This window comes from Lepidochelys kempii, chromosome 27, assembly GCF_965140285.1.
Source record: "Lepidochelys kempii isolate rLepKem1 chromosome 27, rLepKem1.hap1, whole genome shotgun sequence".
Lineage (NCBI taxonomy): Eukaryota > Metazoa > Chordata > Testudines > Cheloniidae > Lepidochelys > Lepidochelys kempii.
In genome coordinates this window covers 18,695,246-18,720,262 of record NC_136406.1, presented here as the reverse complement: position 1 = coordinate 18,720,262, position 25,017 = coordinate 18,695,246, and the positions used below count along the sequence as shown (strand labels likewise).

The following is a 25,017-nucleotide window of genomic DNA, read 5'->3' as shown; positions in this document are numbered from 1 at the left end:
CACCTTAGAGAACACGGCTGTTACTCTGAAACCTAATAATAAAAAGAAACTGTTCTTGGTGTCACGCCGTTAGAGCACGTAGCGGTGCTAAAACTTGTGGAGCTGTTCCTGGTGGGACATTTAGAGCACGTAGCGGGGCAAAAAATTTTCGGTCACAGTTCTCTGTAGAACAGAGCGCAAATCAGATAAATTACTTCCGGTCACTACGTCCGACGGGATTCTGTTAGACGCATACCTGGGCAAAAGACTTCCGATCACTTTCCCAGTGGGATACTATTGAAGTGAGCACTGCGGTAAAAGACTGCCGGTACCTATCCGCGGGTGAATACTTTTAAGGGCACACCAGGGCGAATGGCTTCTGGTCACTGTTCCCGGTAGGTTAGTATTAGTGAGAGCACCGCAGCAAATGGTTTCCGGTCACTGTTCCTGGGGAAGAAGCGGCGATTCCGTGGGGAGGGCTGGTGGCCTGGAGAATAGGGGCGGGGGTTGGCAGCGGACCTGGGAGGGTTAGGGGAATGGGGGGCGTGGGTCCCTTCTGCAGCCCAGCACTCTGGAGGCTACAACACCCCTGGTGCAGCGCAGTCTCGTTTGGGAGGTGCCTTATGCACAGCAGGGAACCTATTCCAACGCATCCCCTTTACCGTGACGTCAGCATCTCCCCGCCACTGCGCAAGCGCCGCCCTCGGCTCGGACTTTCTCCAGTCTCACCTCGACAACGCCCTGGACATGGTAAGTTCCGGTCAGGCCTCGCAACGGCTGACGGGAGGTGGAGTCAGCGGGGGGGGAAAAAACTACCTTTCCCACAATGCACCGCTTCCGTCCCCCGCCGCCCGGACACCCAGCCAGGTACTCCGTAGCGTAGCGCGGCGTCAACCCAGTTTGTGCACGTCGGGGGGCACCCGCTGTGACATCAGCTGTATGTGCCAGAGGCCTCTCCCACCCACTGAGCTGGGCATTATGCCCCTGGGTTGGACACCCCCTTGGCACAGACCAGACCTCCCCCTCCTGCCACTGAGATGGGGTGCCCAGAATTGCATGCAGTATTCAAGGTGTGGGTGTACCAGAGATTTACCGAGAGCCATTGTGATATATGTGCGGGCTTGGCCCCCTGCTTCTGTGTTGCCACCTCATGTATTGGGATTTCACGTGGGTTCCCTCTCCCTGGTTTGCTGAATTAGGCTCTCTGGTCTCTTGCAACACACCCCAGACAGGTAGGGCCACACTCCACTGCAGACACAGACTGAAGTCAGCTCTGTGTGAGAGGACTGCCCCAGCAGTCACGTGCACACCCCTTTGGGGAGATAAACCCCAAATAATACTATCTTGCGCTGTATAGAAAAATTTGCATGGCACAAGCTCATAAAAATCCACCCTCTTCCTCAATGTCAAAAGAGTTGTGCACTAATTCTTCTCTCCCCCCCCCCCATTATGAATTGCACAAACTGGGTTATATTATAAACAAGAAATAAGTTTATTAACTACAAAAAGTGAATTTTAAGTGAGCATAGAAGATAGCAAGCAGATTACTAAGCACATGAAACAAAGCACTCAAACTCAGTTTGACACACTAGATAGGTAGGATACAAATTAGCAAATTCTCACCCTGAGTGATGAACAGGCAGGCAGATTTTTAAGGCACACGTTGGCTTGGCTTTCCCAGGTTTTCATATATAGTCTAAAGCTCTTAGCCTGGGACCATCACTTCTCACAGTTCAGTTTTTGTTCCTCAGGTGTTTTGCTGTGACCTGGTTCAAACAGTTCCCACTGTATGGAGCTATCTGACCTGGGTTGAACAGTTCTCATTCTGTAGAGCTATCTCTGAGAGGTTTCTATTGCGCACAGTTCCTGGGGTAATCTTTATGATTGTGTGCATTTCTTCAATAAGCCACTAACAGTTTGGTCTCATCCAACGTAGCACATTTGAAATACAGAGACATGGTCAATATTTCTAGCTTCAGATACAAAAATGATACATGTATACACATTGGATAAACACATTCAGAAAATCATAACCTTTCCACTGGTACCTTACATGAGCCATCTTGCATAAAGTATATCTTAGTTATACCATATTCATATCATAACTTTATTTTCATAAAGAATATGGGGTATAACATCACAGTATATTCTGTCTTATCTATCCCTTTCACAATGGTTCCTAACACTGCTGGCTTGTCAGGTGCAGAGAAGGGCAGAAACAGTAATAATTAGGGGTATGGAACAACTTCTTTTGGGGGAGAGATTAAAAAGACTGGGACTGATCTAGTTAGAAGAGACACAACAAGGGGGGGAGATGAGAGGTCTATAAAATCAGGGATAGTGTGTAGAAAGTGATTAAGCAAGTGCCCACAGATTTCTGCCTCCCATTTCGCACAGAGGTTTTCAGATTGAGTGGCATGCCTCCCTAGGAGCTGGCAGATTGGAAGCTGGTGGAAGCCACCTGGCCCCTTGGCTGTCCGTGTTGTGGGAGCCTGGGTGCTGGTTGGCTGCCTGGCAGACCTCCCTGCCCTACTCCTCGAGCCAGCTGCCTCTGTATAGCCAGACGCTCCCCAAGCAGGGTGGGCAACCCAGCTCCGAGCCTCTGCCCTGAAGGATTCTGGTGCTGGCTGGTGACATCCCCTGGAGCTGGCCCCTGCCCATGGAACCTGGCTGCCATGAGATGCTCCCCAAGGTGCCCCCTGCAGTACTCATCCCCCTTGGGTACCTGCCTCTCAGCAGCCTGGTCGCAACCTGGTCACTGCCTGGAGACCTGCCATTGCAGCCAGATCACTCTTTCAGTAAGATATACATGTGATGGATGGCTCTTGTTGAAAGCATCTCATGGTGGTTAGAGGTCAGTCCCCGCTCAGTGCAGAGAGGTATTGGGAAGGGAGCCCAGGCCCACTGATTCCACTGGGCTCTGGCCCACGGGCCTCTGATAGTTACCAAAGGTATGGCACCCAAGAATGTCTGAAGGCTGCCCTCCCTGAACTACTTCCTCCCCCCGATTGTCCAAGTTTTGATGTGTGTAGTAAAAAGGGTAATGAACAAAAAGTACTTATTGCGCCTTCAGTCTGGCTGGGCCTTGGGAGGCTCCTGCAATATTACTGCTCCCTGACTCACTAGCCTCATTCTGTTTCTGAGCTGTGTCTGGCTTCCTTTCTTAGTTCCACCTCCATCTGGAGCATGTTTTGCAGGTGCAGCTGGGCATGTTTGTTTGGGTCCAGAGTTGCTCTCTAACCTCTTCAGTCTTAGTGTGGAGTTTTATATACCCTGTCACAGTGCACACATGTATAGTGTGCATGCACACGCCACACCCCCACCCCACGTGCACTTTAGTCATTCTGGGAGGTGGTGGTTATGGACAGTAAGATTGTCCGCTCAGGCAGCGTGGGACAGTTTGCTGGCAGGTTTTGAAGATGAACGTTTTCATTCTGTAGTCCATAGGGACTCAGTGAAATAAGTGAGAAACAGATGATCATATGCCTATAATGTTAAGCTGGTAGGCTACTGCATTCTTACCCAACTGGAGCTCTTTTTCATAGTTAATTTTTACAACCCTAGGTCCACTGTGTTGTATTCAGCAAGCCTGGAGGTTGTGTTATAGGTCACTATGTTGAGAAAGGAGGTAGAGAATAGAGCACCTCCTCATGATGTGGGTTAACTGTTGTGCTGCACTATTTCTGAAGACTCTCGTCTTCCTGTTTTACAGTTCATAGAATATCAGGGTTGGAAGGGACCTCAGGAGGTCATCTAGTCCAACCCCCTGCTCAAAGCAGGACCAATCCCCAATTAAATCATCCCAGCCAGGGCTTTGTCAAGCCTGACCTTAAAAACTTCTAAGGAAGGAGATTCCACCACCTCCCTAGGTAACGCATTCCAGTGCTTCACCACCCTCCTAGTGAAAAAGTTTTTCCTAATATCCAACCTAAATCTCCCCCACTGCAACTTGAGACCATTACTCCTTGTTCTGTCATCAGCTACTACTGAGAACAGTCCAGAGCCATCCTCTTTGGAACCCCCTTTCAGGTAGTTGAAAGCAGCTATCAAATTCCCCCTCATTCTTCTCTTCTGTAAACTAAACATCCCCAGTTCCCTCAGCCTCTCCTCATAACTCATGTGTTCCAGTCCCCTTATCGTTTTTGTTGCCCTTCGCTGGACTCCTTCCAATTTTTCCACATCCTTCTTGTAGTGTGGGGCCCAAAACTGGACACAGTACTCCAGATGAGGCCTCACCAGTGTCGAATAGAGGGGAACGATCACGTCCCTCGATCTGCTGGCAGTGCCCCTACTTATACATCCCAAAATGCCATTGGCCTCCTTGGCTACAAGGGAACACGGTTGACTCATATCCAGCTTCTCATCCACTGTAACCGCTAGGTCCTTTTCTGCAGAACTGCTGCCTAGCCATTCGGTCCCTAGTCTGTAGCGGTGCAGTGGATTCTTCCGTCCTAAGTGCAGGACTCTGCACTTGTCCTTGTTGAACCTCATCAGATTTCTTTTGGCCCAATCCTCCAATTTGTCTGGGTCCCTCTGTATCCTATCCCTACCCTCCAGCGTATCTACCACTCCTCCCAGTTTAGTGTCATCTGCAAACTTGCTGAGGGTGCAATCCACACCATCCTTCAGATCATTTATGAAGATATTGAACGAAACCGGCCCCAGGACCGACCCTTGGGGCACTCCACTTGATACCGGCTGCCAACTAGACATGGAGCCCGTTGAGCCCGACAATCTAGCCAGCTTTCTATCCACCTTATAGTCCATTCGTCCAGCCCATACTTCTTTAACTTGCTGGCAAGAATACTGTGGGAGACAATGTCAAAAGCTTTGCTAAAGTCAAGGAACAACACGTCCACTGCTTTCTCTTCATCCACAGAACCAGTTTTCTCATCATAGAAGGCAATTAGATTAGTCAGGCATGACTTGCCCTTGGTGAATCCATGCTGACTGTTCCTGATCACTTTCCTCTCCTCTAAGTGCTTCAGAATTGATTCCTTGAGGATCTGCTCCATGATTTTTCCAGGGACTGAGGTGAGGCTGACTGGCCTGTAGTTCCCAGGATCCTCCTCCTTCCCTTTTTTAAAGATGGGCACTACATTAGCCTTTTTCCAGTCGTCCGGGACTTCCCCCGATGGCCATGAGTTTTCAAAGATAATGGCCAATGGCTCTGCAATCACATCCGCCAACTCCTTTAGCACTCTTGGATGCAACGCATCCGGCCCCATGGACTTGTGCACGTCCAGCTTTTCTAAATAGTCCCGAACCACTTCTTTCTCCACAGAGGGCTGGTCACCTCCTCCCCATGCTGTGCTGCCCAGTGCAGTAGTCTGGGAGCTGACCTTGTTCGTGAAGACAGAGGCAAAAAAAGCATTGAGTACATTAGCTTTTTCCACATCCTCTGTCACTAGGTTGCCTCCCTCATTCAGTAAGGGGCCCACACTTTCCTTGACTTTCTTCTTGTTGCTAACATACCTGAAGAAATCCTTCTTGTTACTCTTAACATCTCTTGCTAGCTGCCACTCCAGGTGTGATTTGGCCTTCCTGATTTCACTCCTGCCTACCCGAGCAATATTTTTATACTCATCCCTGGTCATTTGTCCAATCTTCCACTTCTTGTAAGCTTCTTTTTTGTATTTAAGATCAGCAAGGATTTCACTGTTAAGCCAAGCTGGTCGCCTGCCTTATTTACTATTCTTTCATAGAATCATAGAATCATAGAATATCAGGGTTGGAAGGGACCCCAGAAGGTCATCTAGTCCAACCCCCTGCTCAAAGCAGGACCAATTCCCAGTTAAATCATCCCAGCCAGGGCTTTGTCAAGCCTGACCTTAAAAACCTCTAAGGAAGGAGATTCTACCACCTCCCTAGGTAACGCATTCCAGTGTTTCACCACCCTCTTAGTGAAAAAGTTTTTCCTAATATCCAATCTAAACCTCCCCCACTGCAACTTGAGACCATTACTCCTCGTTCTGTCATCTGCTACCATTGAGAACAGTCTAGAGCCATCCTCTTTGGAACCCCCTTTCAGGTAGTTGAAAGCAGCTATCAAATCCCCCCTCATTCTTCTCTTCTGCAGGCTAAACAATCCCAGCTCCCTCAGCCTCTCCTCATAACTCATGTGTTCCAGTCCCCTAATCATTTTTGTTGCCCTTCGCTGGACTCTCTCCAATTTATCCACATCCTTCTTGAAGTGTGGGGCCCAAAACTGGACACAGTACTCCAGATGAGGCCTCACCAATGTCGAATAGAGGGGAACGATCACGTCCCTCGATCTGCTCGCTATGCCCCTACTTATACATCCCAAAATGCCATTGGCCTTCTTGGCAACAAGGGCACACTGCTGACTCATATCCAGCTTCTCGTCCACTGTCACCCCTAGGTCCTTTTCTGCAGAACTGCTGCCTAGCCATTCGGTCCCTAGTCTGTAGCTGTGCATTGGGTTCTTCCGTCCTAAGTGCAGGACCCTGCACTTATCCTTATTGAACCTCATCAGATTTCTACATCTTTCTACACATCGGGATGGTTTGTCCCTGTAACCTCAAGAAGGATTCTTTAAAATACAGCCAGTTGGTGGAAGAGTGTTTGCAAAGTCCAGTTACCATTGCAGTTTATGTTAATACTGAATTGCATAGATGCTAATGAAGTGTCAACTTTGATTTACTGGCAAAAAACTTCATTAACACTTAAGGTGTTAAGGTTGCCCAGAAGTGGCTTGTGCCCTTCCAGAATGTCAAGTTCAGCAAAAATCAAGCCTTGAAAGTCAGGAACTACAGCGTAAATGTTCATACGAATGCAATCTTAACTCTTCCTCCCTTGAGCTGGCAACAGCCACTGAGAATTATCTGCATGCATTCCAACTGCATTCACTCTGTTAGCTGTAGCAGTACTGAATAGTGGAGACATTAGTTGGAACAGCTTGGTAGAGGTTTGATTGTGATATGAGGTGATCTGGGGATTAGTCTGAAGAGCATCTCAGAACTAAATTTTAATATAAGATCTGGGCCTGAGGCGCCTGCCTTCCCCCTCTCTCCTCCCCTGCATATGTTTGATAAAAGGAAAGAAGTGAATGTGTATTCTTGCTAGATCAAATTTGCATAATTTCAGCATTGCGTTCTGTAGGTTGTGTTAGTGGCAGGGCACATGGGCTGTCATGTGCTCTATTCGCTGAGTGACATCCACTATCTGTAAAGGCAGAGTGCAAGCTTGTGTGCTTTGGGCACATTAGGTCATCACTCAAAGAAGGCAAAGTTAAGATTGCATTGTTGTGTATCTTAATGCTGTAGTTTCTGGTATTTAGAGGTTTGAGTTTTGCTGAACTTGGCATTCTGCAAGGGCATCAGATACCATCAAGCAACCTTCATTCTGTGTTAAGAAATTTTTGTCAGTGAATAGTGTATATTTGCAATGAAGTAGCAACTAAAGGTTTTATAAGCTGAAATCTTAATGTAGTTTTTCAGAGAATGAAGTTGCATTACTGTTGTAAGAAGTAGGTGATTGTACTCTGAGTGAAGTGCACATAGTGGCAATCAATATAAACTAGGGCTGTCAAGCGATTAAAAAAATTAATCACAATTAATCGTGCTGTTAAACAATAGAATACCATTTATTTTAAATATTTTTGGACGTTTACTACATTTTCAAATATATTAATTTCAATTACAACACAGCATACAAAGTGTACAGTGTTCACTTTATATTTATTTTTTATTACAAATATTAGCACTGTCAAAACCAAAACAAAAATTTCAGTTCACCTTATATAAGTACTGTAGTGCAATCTCTTTATCATGAAAGTTGATCTTACAAATGTAGAGTTACATACAAAAAGCTGCATTCAAAGTAAAACTTTAGAGCCTACAAGTCCACTCAGTGCTACTCTTGGTAAGCCAATCACTCAAACAAAGAAGGTTGGTTACAATTTGCAGGAGATAATGCTGCCTGCTTCTTGTTTACGTCACCTGAAAGTGAGAACAATCATTCACATGGCACCGTTGTAGCTGGCGCTGCAAGATATTTACGTGCCAGATGCGCTAAAGATTCACATGTCCCTTCATGCTTCAACCACCATTCCAGAAGACATGCTTCCATGCTGATGATGGGTTCTGCTTCATAACGATCCAAAGTAGTGCAGACTGACGCACGTTCATTTTCATCATGAGTCAGATGCCACCAGCAGAAGGCTGGTTTTCTTTTTTGGTGGTTTGGGTTCTGTAGTTTCCGCATCAGAGTGTTGCTCTTTTAAGACTTCTAAAAGCATGTGCCATGCCTCGTCCCTCTCAGAGTTTGGATGGCACTACAGATTCTTAAGCCTTAGGTCGAGTACTATAGCTATTTTTGGAAATCTCACATCGATACCCTCTTTGTGTTTTGTCAAATCTGCTGTGAAAGTGTTCTTGAAACAAACATGGGCTGGGTCATCTTCCAAGACTGTTATAACATGAAATATATGCAGAATGTGGGTAAAACAGAGCATAAGAACATAAGAATGGCCATACTGGGTCAGACCAAAGGTCCATCCAGCCCAGTATCCTGTCTACTGATGGTGGCCAATGCCAGGTGCCCCAGAAGGAGTGAACCTAACAGGTAAGGATCAGGATCTCTCTCCTGCCATCCATCTCCACCCTCTGACAAACAGAGGCTAGGAAAACCATTCCTTACCCATCCTGGCTAATAGCCATTAATCGACTTAGCCTCCATGAATTTATCCAGTTCTCTTTTAAACCCTGTTATAGTCCTAGCCTTTACAACCTCCTCAGGCAAGGAGTGCCACAGGTTGACTGTGTGCTGTGTGAAGAACTTCCTTTTATTTGTTTTAAACCTGCTGCCCATTAATTTCATTTGGTGGCCCCTAGTTCTTATATTATGGGAACAAGTAAATAACTCTTCCTTATTCACTTTCTCCACACCACTCATGATTTTATATACCTCTATCTTATCTCCCCTTAGTCTCCTCTTTTCCAAGCTGAAAAGTCCTAGCCTCTTTAATCTGTCCTCATAGGGTACCCGTTCCAACACCCCTAATCATTTTAGTTGCCCTTTTCTTAACCTTTTCCAATGCCAGTATATCTTTTTTGAGATGAGGGGACCACATCTGTACACAGTATTCAAGATGTGGGCATACCATGGATTTATATAAGGGCAATAAGATATTCTCCATTGTATTCTCTATCCCTTTTTTAATGAGACATACAGCAGGAGACATACGATTCTCCACCTAAGGAGTTCAGTCACAAATTTAACTGACACTTTTTTTTTTAAAAGAGCATCACGAGCATGGAAGCATGTCCTCTGGAATGGTGGCTGAAGCATGAAGGGGTATACGAATGGTTAGCATATCTGACATGTAAATACCTTGCAATGCTGGCTACAAAAGTGCCACGCGAACACCTGTTCTCACTTTCAGGTGACATTGTAAATAAGAAGCAGGCAGCAGTATCTCCCTTCAGTGTAAACAAACTCGTTTGTCTTACCGATTAGCAGAATAAGAAGTAGGGCTGAGTGGACTTGTAGGCTCTAAAGTTTTACACTGTTTTGTTTTTGACGGCAGTTATGTAACCAAAAAATCTGCATTTGTAAGTTACATTTTCACGATAAAGAGATTGCACTACAATACTTGTATGAGGTGAATTGAAAAATACTATTTCTTTTGTTTATCAATTTTACAGTGCATATATTTGTAATCAAAAATAATATAAAGTGAGCACTGTGCACTTTGTATTGTGTTGTAATTGAAATCAATATTGAAAATGTAGAAAAACATCCAAAATATTTAATAAATTTCAATTGGTATTCTAGTATTATAAGTGCAATTAATCACGATTAATTTTTTTTAGTTAATCACATGAGTTAACTGTGCTTAATTGACAGCCCTAATATAAACTAAAGAAGCCAATAAGATAGTTATCCTAAGATATGTAAGGTGCTTCATTGTTCTAACTTAATTCTGGTGAGCCACCTTTGGGATGAGTAGCAGCCCGAGCACTCACCACCATGGCGCCTCCTGCTGGTTGTCCAGGAATTAGCTCGATTCCAGCCTCAGAAAGCCCTCTGCTGGCCAGCATCTCTCCTGCCTCATGTCCCGTATCCCTCCTGGACCCTGGTGCCCCTTACCTTGGGATGCTGCCCCACTGTAGTACCCCCACTCTCTGGGTCTCCCTTCCCAGGTGAATTCCCTCCCCCTATACCTGGGCTTCTGAGATTCTTTTAATCCGCCTCTCCAATCAGAGCATGCTCGGCGGGCCCAGTGTGGAGTTTATAAAAAGAAAAGGAGTACTTGTGGCACCTTAGAGACTAACCAATTTATTTATTTGAGCATAAGCTTTCGTGAGCTACAGCTCACTTCATCGGATGCATCCGATGCCACAAGTACTCCTTTTCTTTTCGCGAATACAGACTAACACGGCTGTTACTCTGAAACCTGTGGAGTTTATATATCTCAGCATACTGACCCAGATCAGTTACAAGTCCAGCAAGATAATGCAAGCTCCAATGACTCATTGGTCAACACTCTCATCAGGGAAGCTGAGCAGAGACCCTCCAGCTCAAGAACAAAGGAATGGAAAGTGGGGCATTTATTGGTGCAGGAAGAAGCTTGGAGTTCTCACCTGGGAACTGAGTATGTAAGGAAGTGAGAGAGAGAGAGAACACCAGAGATGGCCTCCATTGCAGTTTGACTGGCTCATCATGGCACTGGCTTAACTGCTGCCTCTCTTGGCTAACCTAAAGATCTCCTATGCTATGGTCCAGTTGACTAAAACCCAACTGTTTTGAAAACACCACTTGAAGTGTCACTAACTATTGGATGCAGTGCATTAATCCCTGAAAAGTGTACTAGTCTCTGCCAGGAGTCTCTCTCAGCTGGACTCATTGAACAGAGCTCACAGTGTGAAGCAGGAGTGTTGAAGCCCAGAGTTTCAGTTTTTAGACAGTGAGGCCACATGGCCTATCCTGAAGAAAGACTGGGACCCCTTAGGAGTCTGGCACATTGGAGGGGTTCCTCCAAGAGAATGTTCCAAAGCTGTGGCATAGCATCCAAATCCTGTGGATTCTTGATAACCCTCTCGGAAGTTTCTTTCAAAATGAGGGTTGAGACATGCTGGCAGGGAAGTCTGTCTAGGAAATTCACCCTGGTGCTGTCACCCTGTAGATTAAAGAGAGCTATCAAGATGACAACTTACACTAGCAGTAAATTCACACAAAAAATATGAGAGTTTATAGTTACATGAAGATTAGTTGCAAATATGAAAATTAGCTTATTACAGAATATTTATAAATCACCACATGGAGCTGCAGAAAACATAGGAGCTATGTACTGCTTATGTGCTACATCACAGGGAGGGAGGTGAAAACCTCAAGCTACTCCATTGCTGGGTTGTGAGAGCCCTAAAGATAGGGGAATAGGTGATCAACTGTCTCTGCCTGATCCTAACCAGCAAAGGATGGTTCCTCACAGCCACTTAGGGCATCCCAGAAGAGGGGAAGGGAACCAGTTATGGCTCCTTGATTCCATTGTTCCATCCAGATTTGAGCAGCCTGGAGACAGTTCTAACATACACCAGCTGGCTGTTATCCCCAAAGGACCATAAATTAGTTGGGGAATAGCCAGAATGCAGCAAATGCCAACTACTTTCCCCTCCCAGTCTCCAAGATGCCTTTTGCCAACCTAACATGCCCCCTGTGCTAAAGGCTTTAGGAGAAGTGGTGCAGAATCAGATATGCCAGCTTTACACCTGCTGGAGATTCCCAGGTAGTCCCCAGCAGGGTAATTAGGTTCTCTGTTCAGTTGCCAAAGGAGGCAGAGCATCTACCTCAATGTGTAGAGTGTGGCCCTTCTTGACTTTTGAGATGTTTGACCCGGAGGCTGAAGGGGTTGGATATCAATATTGTAAACTATACAGTGTTTTCACAAGTTCTCAGCCCCAGCCCCATTAAAAATTGCAATCCATGTCTTTAAACACAAAAGGAAAACAGCAAATACATTCCTCCCCCACCCCTCTTCTGTCACCTCCAAAATCAAAGCAGCCAGGCTGCAAAAAATAATCTAAAAACCACTCTGTTGCCTACCCCAAGCGTCCCAAACACCACAGTCCTCTCCAACACCTGTTTGGAAAGACTGGCTTTACTGTATGCCTAGAAGTCAATAAATGTGGGCTGTCATATCAGAAGAGGAGTATTTCAAGTTGCAGGGTCTCATAGAAATGGCACTGCTTTCAGTCCATTCCATCTCTTCCCCAATCAGCCCAACATTCTCCTCTCACATGCACACATTTGTTCTCTTTCCCTCTCCTATGAGGCCACGAAGAAAGAGGCTTGGGGCTGCCAGAGCTTGGCAGTTAGCGGAAGCCACTGCAGCATGGGAACTGGGTTGTAGCTGAAAGTACTAGCCATGCCAGAGAGAGGAGCCACCCTGACCCATCTACCACTAGCAAAAAGTGCGCCCCAATTATCAGCTGCATGTAGAAGAATCAAAGAACAGCATTTTATTAAGGAAATCAAATGGGAACTTTTATTAAAACATATACAGTTCTGAACCAGTGAGGTTACAATAATTTGACCAGTTTCTAAATTCTGACACCTCCTCAGCCAAGAACCCGTTTCCAGCCTAAGCACAGGGTAGAGCTACAACATTAGTTTCAACAGTTATCTTTTTTTGTTCCTAGTCCCTTCTAGCCAATAGGAGCACAGCAAACAATCACAGAACTGGAAGGGACCTTGAGAGGTTATCTAGTCCGGTCCCTTGCACTCAAGGCAGGACTAAGTATTATCTAGACCAGGGGCGGGCAGACTTTTTGGCCTGAGGGCTGCATCAGGTTTCGGAAATTGTATGGAGGGCTGGTTAGGGGAGGCTGTGCCCCCCCAAGCAGCCAGGCGTGGCTTGGCCCCTGCCCCCTATCTAGCCCCCCTGCTCTTTGCCCTATCCATCCCAGCGCTCCGTCCCCTGACCGCCCCCAGAACCCCTGACTGCCCCCATCCAACCCCTCCTCTCATTCCTGACTGCCCCCCCCTGGACCCCTGCCCCCCTTCAACCCCCCTGTTCCCTGCCCTCTGACCGCCCTGACCCCTATCCATATCCCCGCCCCCTGACCACCACCCGAAACTCCCCTGCCCTCTATCCAACCCCCCGACTCCCTACCCCCTTACTGTGCTGCCTGGAGCACTGGTAGCTGGTGGCGCTACAGCCATGCCACCCAGAACACCAGGACAGGCAGCCACTGCACAGCACAGAGCACCGGGTCAGGCCGAGCTCTGCAGCTGCACTGCCCCAGGAGCTCGCTGCCCTGCCACCCAGAGCATTGCGCTGGCAGCGCAGCGAGCTGAGGCTGCAGGGGAACAGCAGGGGAGGGGCCACGGGCTAGCCTCCCGGGCCAGGAGCAAAGGGGCTGGGCAGGAGGGTCCTGCCATAGTTTGCCCACCTCTGATCTAGACCATCCCTGGCAGATGTGTGTCCAACCTACTCTTAAAAATCCCCAATGATGGAGATTCCACAACCTCCCTAGGCAATTTATTCCAGTGCTTAATCACTCCGACAGGAAGTTTTTCCTAAAGTCCAACCTAAACCGCTCTTGCTGCAATTTAAGCCCATTGGTTCTTGTCCTGTCCTCAGAGGTTTAGAAGAACAATTTTTCTCCCTCCTCCTTGTAAGAGCCTTTTATATACTTGAAAACTTATTAGACCACTGAATGGTCTGATCCATGAACAACGAACTCACCCCAATTTTTAGTTGCTGGATCAGTGTATTGGATAACATACATTTAAAACCCCACCCGATAAACAATTTAAAAAAAATTACTCTATAATTTTGGTAAAGTTACACTGCTTGAAATTTTCTTTTTTCCTTTTCCCAATGCTTACTTGTGAAATATTGGCTCTAAGGGCTTATTTAGATTAGGAATACTTGCACAGGCGTAACTACAGTACTCCTGTTTTACACTGATGCAAAATCCCCATCAGTTTAACTACATCTGTGTAGTTACACCAGTCCGGGACGGGGGGCATAATACACACAGCACAGAGTCTGTATACTTTTAGAATCTGGTAATAAAGAAGGGGGACTAGGCCGCTGAAACTAATCTGCAGTACAATATCTCAGTCCGATATCCTGCTTATTATTATAATCACAGCATTTATAGAACACATTTTTAAAGCATATTGCAAACATCAATTCATTTAATAGGGCACTAATTATTGTACACAATAAGATAAAGCAAACATAGAATAGTAGCACAGACAGGCTTGTTTGTTCTTCACAATACTAGAGATAAAATTGCAGCAGCGTGGGTTTTACTTATCAAACTAATGACTAGGTGCATGCAGGGCTAGAACTGGAAACTCAAACATAGTTTTTCAAGCCCTTTTGGATGAGTACTGTTACCATAATCCCTTCTGGTTTTAAATGTGTAGGATTTGTGTTCACTCAGGTACTTTACAGACAATTTTAGAGTATATAAAACATCTATTTTCATCACAGGGAAGGGAAAAGAGCTCTAGCTGCTCCATTTTCTGCTGCCTTTCAATATTTACATCTGCCTGAGCTCATTTATAATAAATTCCCATCACCAACAGACAGTTATTCAAGGAAAAGATAATCCGCTCCTCCAGTCATTCTACTTCACCATAAAGAAGCAAAAGGAGGGCACAAGCCTAATTTTTAAAAATATCTTCGGCAGGCAACTTTTAAGCCAGAGAATTTAAATGAGCAATGTGCACTGTGTCCAAGTTAATGTTTTGTGTCTTAATTTTTAGACTTTCCTTATGTTTCTATATTTAAAGAATGTGATTTTTAAACAGGTTTCAGAGTAGCAGCCGTGTTAGTCTGTATTCGCAAAAAGAAAAGGAGTACTTAGAATCATAGAATAACAGAGTTGGAAGGGACCTCTGGAGGTCATCTAGTCCAACCTCCTGCCCAGAGCAGGACCAATCCCAACTAAATCATCCCAGCCAGGACTTTGTCAAGCCTGACCTTAAAAACTTCTAAGGAAGGAGATTCCACCACCTCCCTAGGTAACGCATTCCAGTGTTTCACCACCCTCCTCATGAAAAAGTTTTTCCTAATATCCAACCTAAACCTCCCACACTGCAACTTGAGACCATTACTCCTTGTCCTGTCGTCTGCTATCACTGAGAATAGTCTAGATCCATCCTTTTTGGATCCACCTTTCAGGTAGTTAAAAGCAGCTATCAAATCCCCCCTCATTCTTCTCTTCCGCAGAATAAACAATCCCAGTTCCCTCAGCCTCTCCTCATAACTCATGTGTTCCAGTCCCCTAATCATTTTTGTTGCCCTTCACTGGATTATGCTCAAATAAATTTGTTAGTCTCTAAGGTGCCACAAGTACTCCTTTTCTTTAAACAGCATCAACTAACAGAATTGTAGTTTGACATTTGATTTCTTTTGTAAGCATATGGGGAAAATAAAAAGGAGGACTTGTGCATTTATGTGGCTATGCTCTTGAGTTTTTAAAGAAAATTAAAGACCTATGCCCATGGTAAGGAAGGCTTGGTAAAACTCTTCTTGCCTCTTAAAAGTCATCCAAAAAGACGCAGGTCTTGTGGTGGGTTTTTTTTCCTGATTCTCTCCATTATTAAATCTATTTCAAATTTTGCCCAATCTCTAGTTGCAGTGTATCCCCAGACTGCACAAAATGAGGTCCAAACACCTTTTCTAATTGCCACACAATGCAAGGAAAATGAATACTTGGATGTAATTAATTTTTCAGTTAACACATTGCCTATATCATCATTTTTTCCCCTCCCTCCAATGTACAGTACAGCATTGCAGTTCTAGTATGTGTACAAGCAGTTCAAAAACAGAGACATAGGCTAAGCCATCTATTAACATGTTTCCAGTTTTCATTAGTATTTGTTTCCTAACCATGCAAATATTCTGGAACTTCAGTTCAAATTCCTGAAGAACTTGGGAGATGTTTTCCCTCCCTTTCTTCAGCAAAGGCATATCAATATTTCTTCCCCCGGGAACGTCAACTGTTAATGTCTTCCTCCTTCCTCTTGTCTAAAAATAGAAAGTGACTTTACTGCCACAATTCTCAGCCTCAGAGCTTAGATTACCAAAGAGATTCCAAATATACTGTACTGCCCTAGGACTGGCTCTGGTCTCTGTACATAACTAACTGATGCCTAATAGTTGAAATAAGGACGTTATCAATCCTATAGTGCCTGTAACTTAACCATCCTTTAGAAATAAGGACTATTGTGCTAGCATGACAAACGGTTACCTACCTTTCGTAACTGTTGTTCTTAGAGATGTGTTGCTCATGTCCATTCCATTCTACGTGGGCAGCATATTGGTTTAGTGGTATTAGCACAGGAGAGGGAATCAGGAACTCCTGAATTCTAACCCTGACTGGGGATCCATCTGCTTTTGTGACAATGGGCAAATCATTTAATCTCTGCTTGAGTTGCTCTATCACAAGTGTACTGTGATGATTAGTTAATAGACCAAATTCTGCTCTGATATACCAGTGCAGTCCCACTGACTTCAATAAAATTGCATCAATATATCGGAGTAGAATTTGTCTTCTTGTTGTGGAATGGTTTGAAGAAGCACAGCATCATATACAGGTTTCAGAGTAACAGCTGTGTTAGTCTGTATTCGCAAAAAGAAAAGGAGTACTTGTGCACCTTAGAGACTAACCAATTTATTTGAGCATAAGCTTTCGTGAGCTACAGCTCACTTCATCGGATGCATACTGTGGAAAGTGTAGAAGACCTTTTTATACACACAAAGCATGAAAAAATACCTCCCCCACCCCACTCTCCTGCTGGTAATAGCTTATCTAAAGTGATCACTCTCCTTACAATGTGTATGATAATCAAGTTGGGCCATTTCCAGCACAAATCCAGGTTTTCTCTCCTTGAATAGAGACTGGGAGTGGCTAAGTCATTATGCAAGGTAACCTATTTCCCCTTGTTTTTTCCTATCCCCCTCCAGACATTCTTGTTAAACCCTGGATTTGTGCTGGAAATGGCCCACCTTGATGATCATACACATTGTAAGAGTGATCACTTTAGATAAGCTATTACCAGCAGGAGAGTGGGGTGGGGGGAGGTATTTTTTCATGCTTTGTGTGTATAAAAAGATCTTCTACACTTTCCACAGTATGCATCCGATGAAGTGAGCTGTAGCTCACGAAAGCTTATGCTCAAATAAATTGGTTAGTCTCTAAGGTGCCACAAGTACTCAGCATCATATACAGTAAGTACTAAGTATTATTTTATTAAATAGTTAGTTATGATTGTTTGCTTACTATAGGCTGGAAACAAGTCATTTTTCCACAGGAAAAAGATGAATAACAGTTCTAGAATAGAAACTGAAGCAAACATTTGATTATTCGATAACTATGGAACTAATGATGTTAAGAACAAACTATGAGCCCAGTTCTTACCATTTTCTAAAATTTAGTAAGTCAAAATATAATTTTTATTCGTGCGTTTAAGACACTGCTGGTCACCCACACTCTTTTCATATCATAGGACTGTAGTATTCAGGGCCAGTTTCACCAACTATTTTTAGTACATCTTATCAAATTTCAGATTTAATTCTTTTAGAGGTAGGAGAAAAGTTTTTTTTACTTTTTCTTAATATACTTCTTTGGCCAAATCCTTTTATCAATCTGGCTGCTGGCCATTAGAACAGGTGCATCCAGCCCTGGGAGGCTCACAATAAGTGTAATGGATCCTCCAGTGGCTCAGCAGCTCCTATAGCCCCTGCTGCTCCACCCCCCATTGCTGGCACAGGAGATGTGGCATCTTTGTGGTACACTGTTCCCCAGTGATGGCTTTAGTCCCTTAAGGGTATTAAGAGATTGGTATAGATTAGACCACACACAGGGCTATTCTAATATATGATGGGGGGGGGGGTCACGGGGAGAATACCCACACTGCACACAGCAGCCCTAGGATCAGGAGAGTGTAAAGGTGAGGTTTATGCTGCCATTGAACACTCCCCCACCCAACCTGCACTATGCACTTTAGTCATAGATGAGAATCTGGTCCCTTTTATTTCAGAAAGACTTCTGAAAGGATGAAAGACCAGACCAAACTGTTACAGTAGTGCTGATACAGAGCTTTAAAGCAGGGACCAGTTTATTTGGCACAATGAACTTACTGTATAGCACCCTGAACAGTTACCATGCTACATAAATCAGATTTATATTGAATATTATAGAAAAATGCTAATTAATTTTGAAAATTTTTATTTATGAAGAATCCCTTGGCAAAACCAAATCATCACAGTAGTATTCCAAAATAATCCTGAAAGACAGAAGTCTAAAATGCAGTTTATTAACAACAACTCCTGTTGCATCTGTTATTTAGGAGAGGCGATCAGAATTCATTTTTCGAAGTTTGGCAGGCAAATTATCCTCTAGTCTTGTCCCTAAGGTGAGCATACCTTGAGGCTTTTTCTGTACCTCAAGATCTCCAGTAGACTGAGTCAAAGACTCAGATTTGATTCTGAAGGCCTTCAGTTGTATCCTTTCATCACCATCTTCATTGCTGGTAACAGAACTTATCTGCTGAATTTTCAAGAGATCTCCAGTACTGCAAGCTTTCTCTACATTGCTGGAACTCATTCTCAGGACTCTTCTCTGAAGACCCTCCTTTCTGGAGCTAATTTTTTGAAATTTACTAGGAAACTTGTTTGTTTTCTCTTCTAAAATATCAATACAGTCAATTGAGCAGATGTGTTCCCTTCTGTTTCGGTTGTTACCGATAGGAGTATTCAAAGGAGATGGAAGGGACAGGCTTTCCTCCTGTTCTTTAACACTATAAGGAGGTGTGGGGACTTCAAAGGTGGCATGAAACTGAGAGTAATCCACCCGAAAAAAGCCATCCTCTAGGGACATTACTGGGAGGAATCTGTGGCCCCAAAGAACTTCATCTTCTGTGTAGGAGGTCCTAGCCTGACACGTCATTCCTACATAAACAGACAGGAACATTAACCTTATAAAATGAAAAAACAGATCAACATATGGTAGGAGGAGAATATACGGTAAGATTGCATAATAAAAATCAATCCTATTCTACATCTAACAACATTGAGATAATGTGTTGCTCCATCTGGTGACTGCCAGTTTCCTAACAGTTGAGATAGTGTTTCTAAGTACTTAGTCAGATTTGCTTATACAAATATTTGATTAACTCTGTCTTGTCATGGTACCAAACCAATTTATTTTGAATAGTGGGGAGATGTAATTACAAATAAAATAATAAAAAGGTAGGTAACATACACTTCAGGGAGTATTCTCTTACTACGGGTAATGGTGTGCTACTTTAGCTGTACTAGTGTCTGGGAAGTTCTCTTAGAAGTGGTCTGAAAGACCCATTAGTCAGCTGGCTGTGAGGGTTAAGGATTGTACTCCTGGCTTGAATTTAGAGAGTTGTCCAGCAAAGATTAAGAGTGCCGGGAACTAGAGCTAGATGAATAACTTCTTATTTCTTTAACACACTGCCCCATAGCATGCTGAGCTCCTTTCTCACCAACACACACCTAAAAACATCACTGCTGACATCATATTACAACTGTCTCTGATATTGTTACGTATGCTATATTGTAAAAGTTAAGTGAGGCAAAAAATTTCATATAAGGCACAGATTCATAGATTACTATATTTTAATGCACACTTGTAAATTGATCATGAAAACATTTTCGCTCAGGCACAAAATCTATTCCAAGCTTACCCTGGTTAGGCTGATGGAAACAGCCAATACGAATTTTCCAGGAGAATAGAATTTTGAATGACTGCCTTGATACAATATTATACCACTGATTAAGAGAAATATTAGGACTAAAGACAAACTGAAAGTGTCAATATTAAAATAATACAATATGTAGACCAGTGGTTCTCAAACTTTAGCTACCCAAGGACCCCCCATTTTGATTTAAACATTTTTCGAGGACCCTCAAGCCCAAGCAGCCTCAGCCGTGCTGGACAGCCGGACCAAGCAGTCCCAGCCGTGGTTTGGGGGCACACTGCCCCGACTCCAGCCCCCACTGCAAGGAGGGGGCTCAAGGCTGGAGCAGGGGGTTGGGGCATAGGAGGGGGTTCAGGGTGATGGCTCTGGCAGGGAGTTTGGGTGCAGGAGAGGGTTCAGGGATGGGGTGCAGGAGGAAGTGCAGGCTCCGGGAAAGAGTTTGGGTTCAGGAGGGGGCTCAGGGCTGTGACAAGGGGTTGGGGTGCAGGCAGCGTTTACCTCGGGTGACTCCCCAGAAGCAGTGACATCTCCCTCTGGGTCTGCACGCTGCTGCTGCCTCCATCCGCAGTTCCCGGCCAATGGAAGCTACGGAGCCAGCGCTCGTGGCAGGGGCAGCACACAGAGCCCCCCGGCCTTCCCTGCACCTAGCAGCCAGAGAGACGTCTGGTCACCATACCCACTCCACCCCTTCCTCTGCCCCACCTCTTCCTGCCCCTGCCCCTCCTCTTCCCCGCCTCTTTCTGCCCCCTCCCCCTCCCTCCTGCATGCTGCTGAACAGCTGTTTTGCAGCATGGAGGGGGATGAGTTTATCAGAGGAGCTGGTGGCCCTAGACAAGTCCAGCTCTAGGGGGTCTGCGAGTCATGACAAAGATCCCAGTTTGAGAAACACTGACAGACCATTCACTTTGTTCAAATAGCTTACCAGTAGTTTCAACAATTCCTTCAAGGATGACAACGATCTCAAACTGCTCACTTCTTAGCGATCTTTGAGAGAGACAAAAAAAGGGGCTTCTGGGGTTGATTTCATGACAGATGGTTAAAGGAGAAACTAAAAACAGCTGGTCAGCTCCAGTTCCAAATCCAACATCCAACTCACATTGATCTAATGGTAGGAATTCCCCTTCAGGTGTCTGTCGGGACTAAAGACAAAAAGATAGTTAGGCCCCCGGCAGTATATGAAGTTGTGACTGGATCTAAATGTGTATCTCTGATAACATTACTATTTAAACAGCAGTTCTTTATGTCATAGAATATCAGGGTTGGAAGGGACCCCAGAAGGTCATCTAGTCCAACCCCCTGCTCAAAGCAGGACCAATTCCCAGTTAAATCATCCCAGCCAGGGCTTTGTCAAGCCTGACCTTAAAAACCTCTAAGGAAGGAGATTCTACCACCTCCCTAGGTAACGCATTCCAGTGTTTCACCACCCTCTTAGTGAAAAAGTTTTTCCTAATATCCAATCTAAACCTCCCCCACTGCAACTTGAGACCATTACTCCTCGTTCTGTCATCTGCTACCATTGAGAACAGTCTAGAGCCATCCTCTTTGGAACCCCCTTTCAGGTAGTTGAAAGCAGCTATCAAATCCCCCCTCATTCTTCTCTTCTGCAGGCTAAACAATCCCAGCTCCCTCAGCCTCTCCTCATAACTCATGTGTTCCAGTCCCCTAATCATTTTTGTTGCCCTTCGCTGGACTCTCTCCAATTTATCCACATCCTTCTTGAAGTGTGGGGCCCAAAACTGGACACAGTACTCCAGATGAGGCCTCACCAATGTCGAATAGAGGGGAACGATCACGTCCCTCGATCTGCTCGCTATGCCCCTACTTATACATCATCATATGGAGGTACTAGCATATTACACTAGACACTCCTAGATCACTCTATATAACTGATCCGGTCATTATTTACTACTCCACCAGACTGTCATCTACAAACTTTGCTAACAGTGATTTTATATTTTCAGCCAGACCGTTGATAAAGATATCGATTAGCATTGGGCCTAGAACAGATCCCAGTGGGACCCCACAAGAAACAACCCAAATGAATGATGAGGTTCATTAACAATTACTTTGAGATCTACCAGTTATCAATTTTAACCCATTTAATAGGCGATACATTAGTTTTGTATATTATTTAGTTAAAAAGTCATGTGGTACTAGCTCAAAGGCTTTACAGAACTCATGTCAATTTATCAACCAAACTTGTAATCTTAAAAAAAAAAGGTTTGACAAGACCTATTCCATAAAACCATGTTGACTGGCATTCTTCACGGCTTGCAGCCTGTATCAAGCATTTCAAGATTTTGCACAGAATTGGTATTATAGTAACTTCCTATTGTTACACAGGTCATTTCATTTACCCTTTTTAAATATTGGCACAATGTTACCTTTTTTCAATCATCTGGAACTTCTACAATATGCCAACATTTATTAAAAAAAAAAAACATCAGTTGGTCAGAGTTCCTCAGCCAATTGCTTTTCTTGGGTGCAAGTTATTTGGATCCTGCAGATTTTAAGCATTCAGAAACTTTGCCAATCCTATTTAACATCCTCCCTAGTTACTTCTGGTTGGAAATTATTTCATTATTATTGCTATGATAGGAAGAAACTGGATAATTATTCATAACTACAGAACAAATATTTAATACACATTTCTGCCTTTGCTTTATTATTATAAGTTTACTGTCGTCATCACGAGACATCCTGTTCTTTAGATCCTTTGTTAAATCCTGGGATGAAGTCATAGCCCCACTGAAGTCCATGGAAGCTTTCACCCTATGTGGTGGACTAGATGCCCAGCAGGAGTTTTCCATCTTTAATTTCCACAAGTGACTACTGCATGGGCAAATTCCCTCTTCTCACCACTAATACCATAAAAAGCTAGAATGTCTGGTATAGATTGGCAATTATATAACCAGCTAATTAGCTGGTGGGGTATTTCAGCTATATTAAATGTCTGTTTTAGTTCTTCAGATATTCATGTATTTTTTGTCTCTTTCCCTGCTAATAAGTTGTGATGTCTTCTTATCCCAAACAACAAGGCTTTCCCTCTCTGACAGGAATCAGTTTCTCCATGGCTGATGAGATCAATAAGAATATCAGCTGTTTGACAACTTTTAAAAACATTCTGGGTGAAGGTTAAAAGACTGACAGCACTAGAAACTAAAAGCAAACAAGAATTCTGCCCCACGGTAATCACAAGAGCCAGGACTAAGTGTGAAGGCTTAGTCAGACTACTGAAAAAAGTACTATAACTTTTCCTGAAAGGACCTACAGTATCAAACAGTTGAGTACATAGCTTTAGTTAAGTTGGCCGGCTGCTGTTCTCTCAGGATGAGCATAAACTGGTAGCCGACATCTGATCTAATCTATCATCAAAACTAGTAAGACTGAGCATGAGCTGAATGGCTTACCATGTTTTAAAGAAAATATCTTGAACTACTGATTTAGAAAAAAATAGGGCGATTAAAAAAAATTGTGATTAATCGTGCTGTTAATAAAATACCATTTATGTAAATATTTTGGCTGGTTTCTACATTTTCAAATATATTGATTTCAGTTACAACACACAGTGCTCACTTTATATATTTTTTATTACAAATATTTGCACTGTAAAAAACAAAATAAATGGTATTTTTCAATTCACTGAATACAAGTACTGTAGAGTGCAATCTCTATCATGAAAGTTGAACTTACAAATGTAGAATTATGTACAAAAACCCCCCTGCATTCAAAAATAAAACGTAAAACTTTAGAGCCTACTAGTTCACTCAGTCCTACTTCTTGTTCAGCCAATCATTCAGACAAACAAGTTTGTTTTCATTTTCAGGAGATAATGCTTCCCGCTTCTTGTTTACAATGTCACCTGAAAGTGAGAACGGGTATTCGCGTGACTCTGCTTTAGACGGCATCACAAGGTATTTACATGCCAGATGCACTAAAGATTCATATGTCCCTTCATGCTTCAACCACCATTCCACAGGACATGTGTCCATGCTGATGACGGGTTCTGCTCGATAACTATCCAGAGCAGGGCGGACCAACATGTTCATTTTCCATCATTTGAGTCTGGAGCCACCAGCAGAAGGTCGGTTTTCTTTTTTGGTGGTTCAGGTTCTGTAATTTCGGCATTGGAGCGTTGCTCTTTTAAGACTTCTGAAAGCATGCTCCACACCTTGTCCTTCTCAGATTTTGGATGATACTTCAGATTCTTAAACCTTGGGTCGAGTGCTGTAGCTATCTTTAGAAATCTCACATTGGTACTGTGACGTTCCCCTCTGGTGTTATCTGGGCCGGTGATTTGCTAGGCCTCTCCAATCCTTGACTCTGAGAGCCAGCCTTACTCTGCTCTGCTGTGAGAGCCCCCACTCCTGGACTGTTCACACACAGCTTCTGGCATGTAAGCTGCTCCCAGCTACTTGCAAGCGAATGACACTAGCCAATATCTCCAGTTCCAAACACAACCCTGGGAACCTCCATCTTGCAGTGTCCAGTTATGCCTGCTGGATGCTGCAAGCTTATATGAGTTCATCAATTTAACAAAGAAATTGATATGTACCAGGCTTTTGCTCCAAAGGGAGCAAACTAAATGTACTGCTTCAGGTAGAACAAACAGATTTATTAATTATAAAGGTAGATTTAAGTGATTATAAGTCAAAGCATAACAAGTGAGATTTGGTCAAATGAAATAAAAGCAAAATGCATTCTAAGCTGATCTTAACACTTTCAGTATCCTTAAAAACTTAGATGCTGCTCACCACAGGTTGGCTGGTTACTTTTCAGTCAGGCTCTCCCCTTTGATCAGGGTTTCAGGCGCTTGGTGGTGGTGTCTGTAGATGAAGGTGGAAGAGAGAGCATGGCAAAATGTCTCTCCCTTTTATCATGTCCTTTCTTTCCTCTTGGCTTTTCCCCCTCCTTCAGAGTCAGGTGAGCATTACCTCACTGCATTCCCAAACTGCCCAAAAGAAGGGGATGACAACCTCTCTGAGGGTCTAACAGATTCTTTGATTGCTGCCTAAGCCAGTGTCTACTGTTCCTATGAGGCTGGGCTTGTCCCATCCATATGCTGATGAGGTTTGAACTGCCTCTCTGTTCTCAGAGAGTTTTTGCATGGGCTTGCTTTAAGCCATGAGGATACATTTTCAGCCTCATAACTATACACATGAAATTATAACCTATAACCTTACTATAACATCACTATAACAGCCATGCTCAGTGCATTATGAGCCTTTTGAAGACACCCAACATGACAAACTTTGCATTGGATACCACACAATCATTTTATAAAGATGAACATGCGGGTGTAGGGTGTCCCCCTGAGGTACA

General features: G+C 44.0%; 2 protein-coding genes and 1 long non-coding RNA gene across 7 annotated transcripts in view; 2 read left to right on the top strand and 1 right to left on the bottom strand.

Annotated features, from left to right (window-relative positions):
- Positions 1-488: 488 nt before the first annotated feature.
- The window catches only part of MPP3 (MAGUK p55 scaffold protein 3), a 111,564-nt gene continuing 87,035 nt past the window's right edge, over positions 489-25,017 (top strand). For 3 of the 4 annotated variants that reach the window (XM_073325893.2, XM_073325892.2, XM_073325895.2), the window contains exon 1: positions 489-729. In XM_073325893.2, the coding sequence (XP_073181994.1) occupies positions 516-729 (214 nt within the window). In that variant the 5' untranslated portion in view covers positions 489-515. The remainder of the gene's footprint in view (positions 730-25,017) is intronic. The other variant, XM_073325896.2, reaches the window with a different exon arrangement.
- LOC144929913 (uncharacterized) overlaps positions 824-25,017 on the top strand; it is a 24,312-nt gene continuing 118 nt past the window's right edge. The window contains exons 1-2 of the long non-coding RNA XR_013635078.1: positions 824-846; positions 23,522-23,609. This is a non-coding gene — a long non-coding RNA (uncharacterized LOC144929913). The remainder of the gene's footprint in view (positions 847-23,521; positions 23,610-25,017) is intronic.
- Positions 17,110-25,017, bottom strand: part of LOC140903925 (G protein-activated inward rectifier potassium channel 1) — a 21,661-nt gene continuing 13,753 nt past the window's right edge. Inside the window, exons 2-3 of one of the 2 annotated variants that reach the window (XM_073325902.2) lie at positions 20,618-20,834; positions 17,110-18,916 (exon numbers count right to left, since the gene is read on the bottom strand). In XM_073325902.2, coding sequence (XP_073182003.1) covers positions 18,312-18,916; positions 20,618-20,834 — 822 coding nt within the window. In that variant the 3' untranslated portion in view covers positions 17,110-18,311. Of the gene's footprint in view, positions 18,943-20,617; positions 20,835-25,017 lie in introns of both variants that reach the window. The other variant, XM_073325903.2, reaches the window with a different exon arrangement.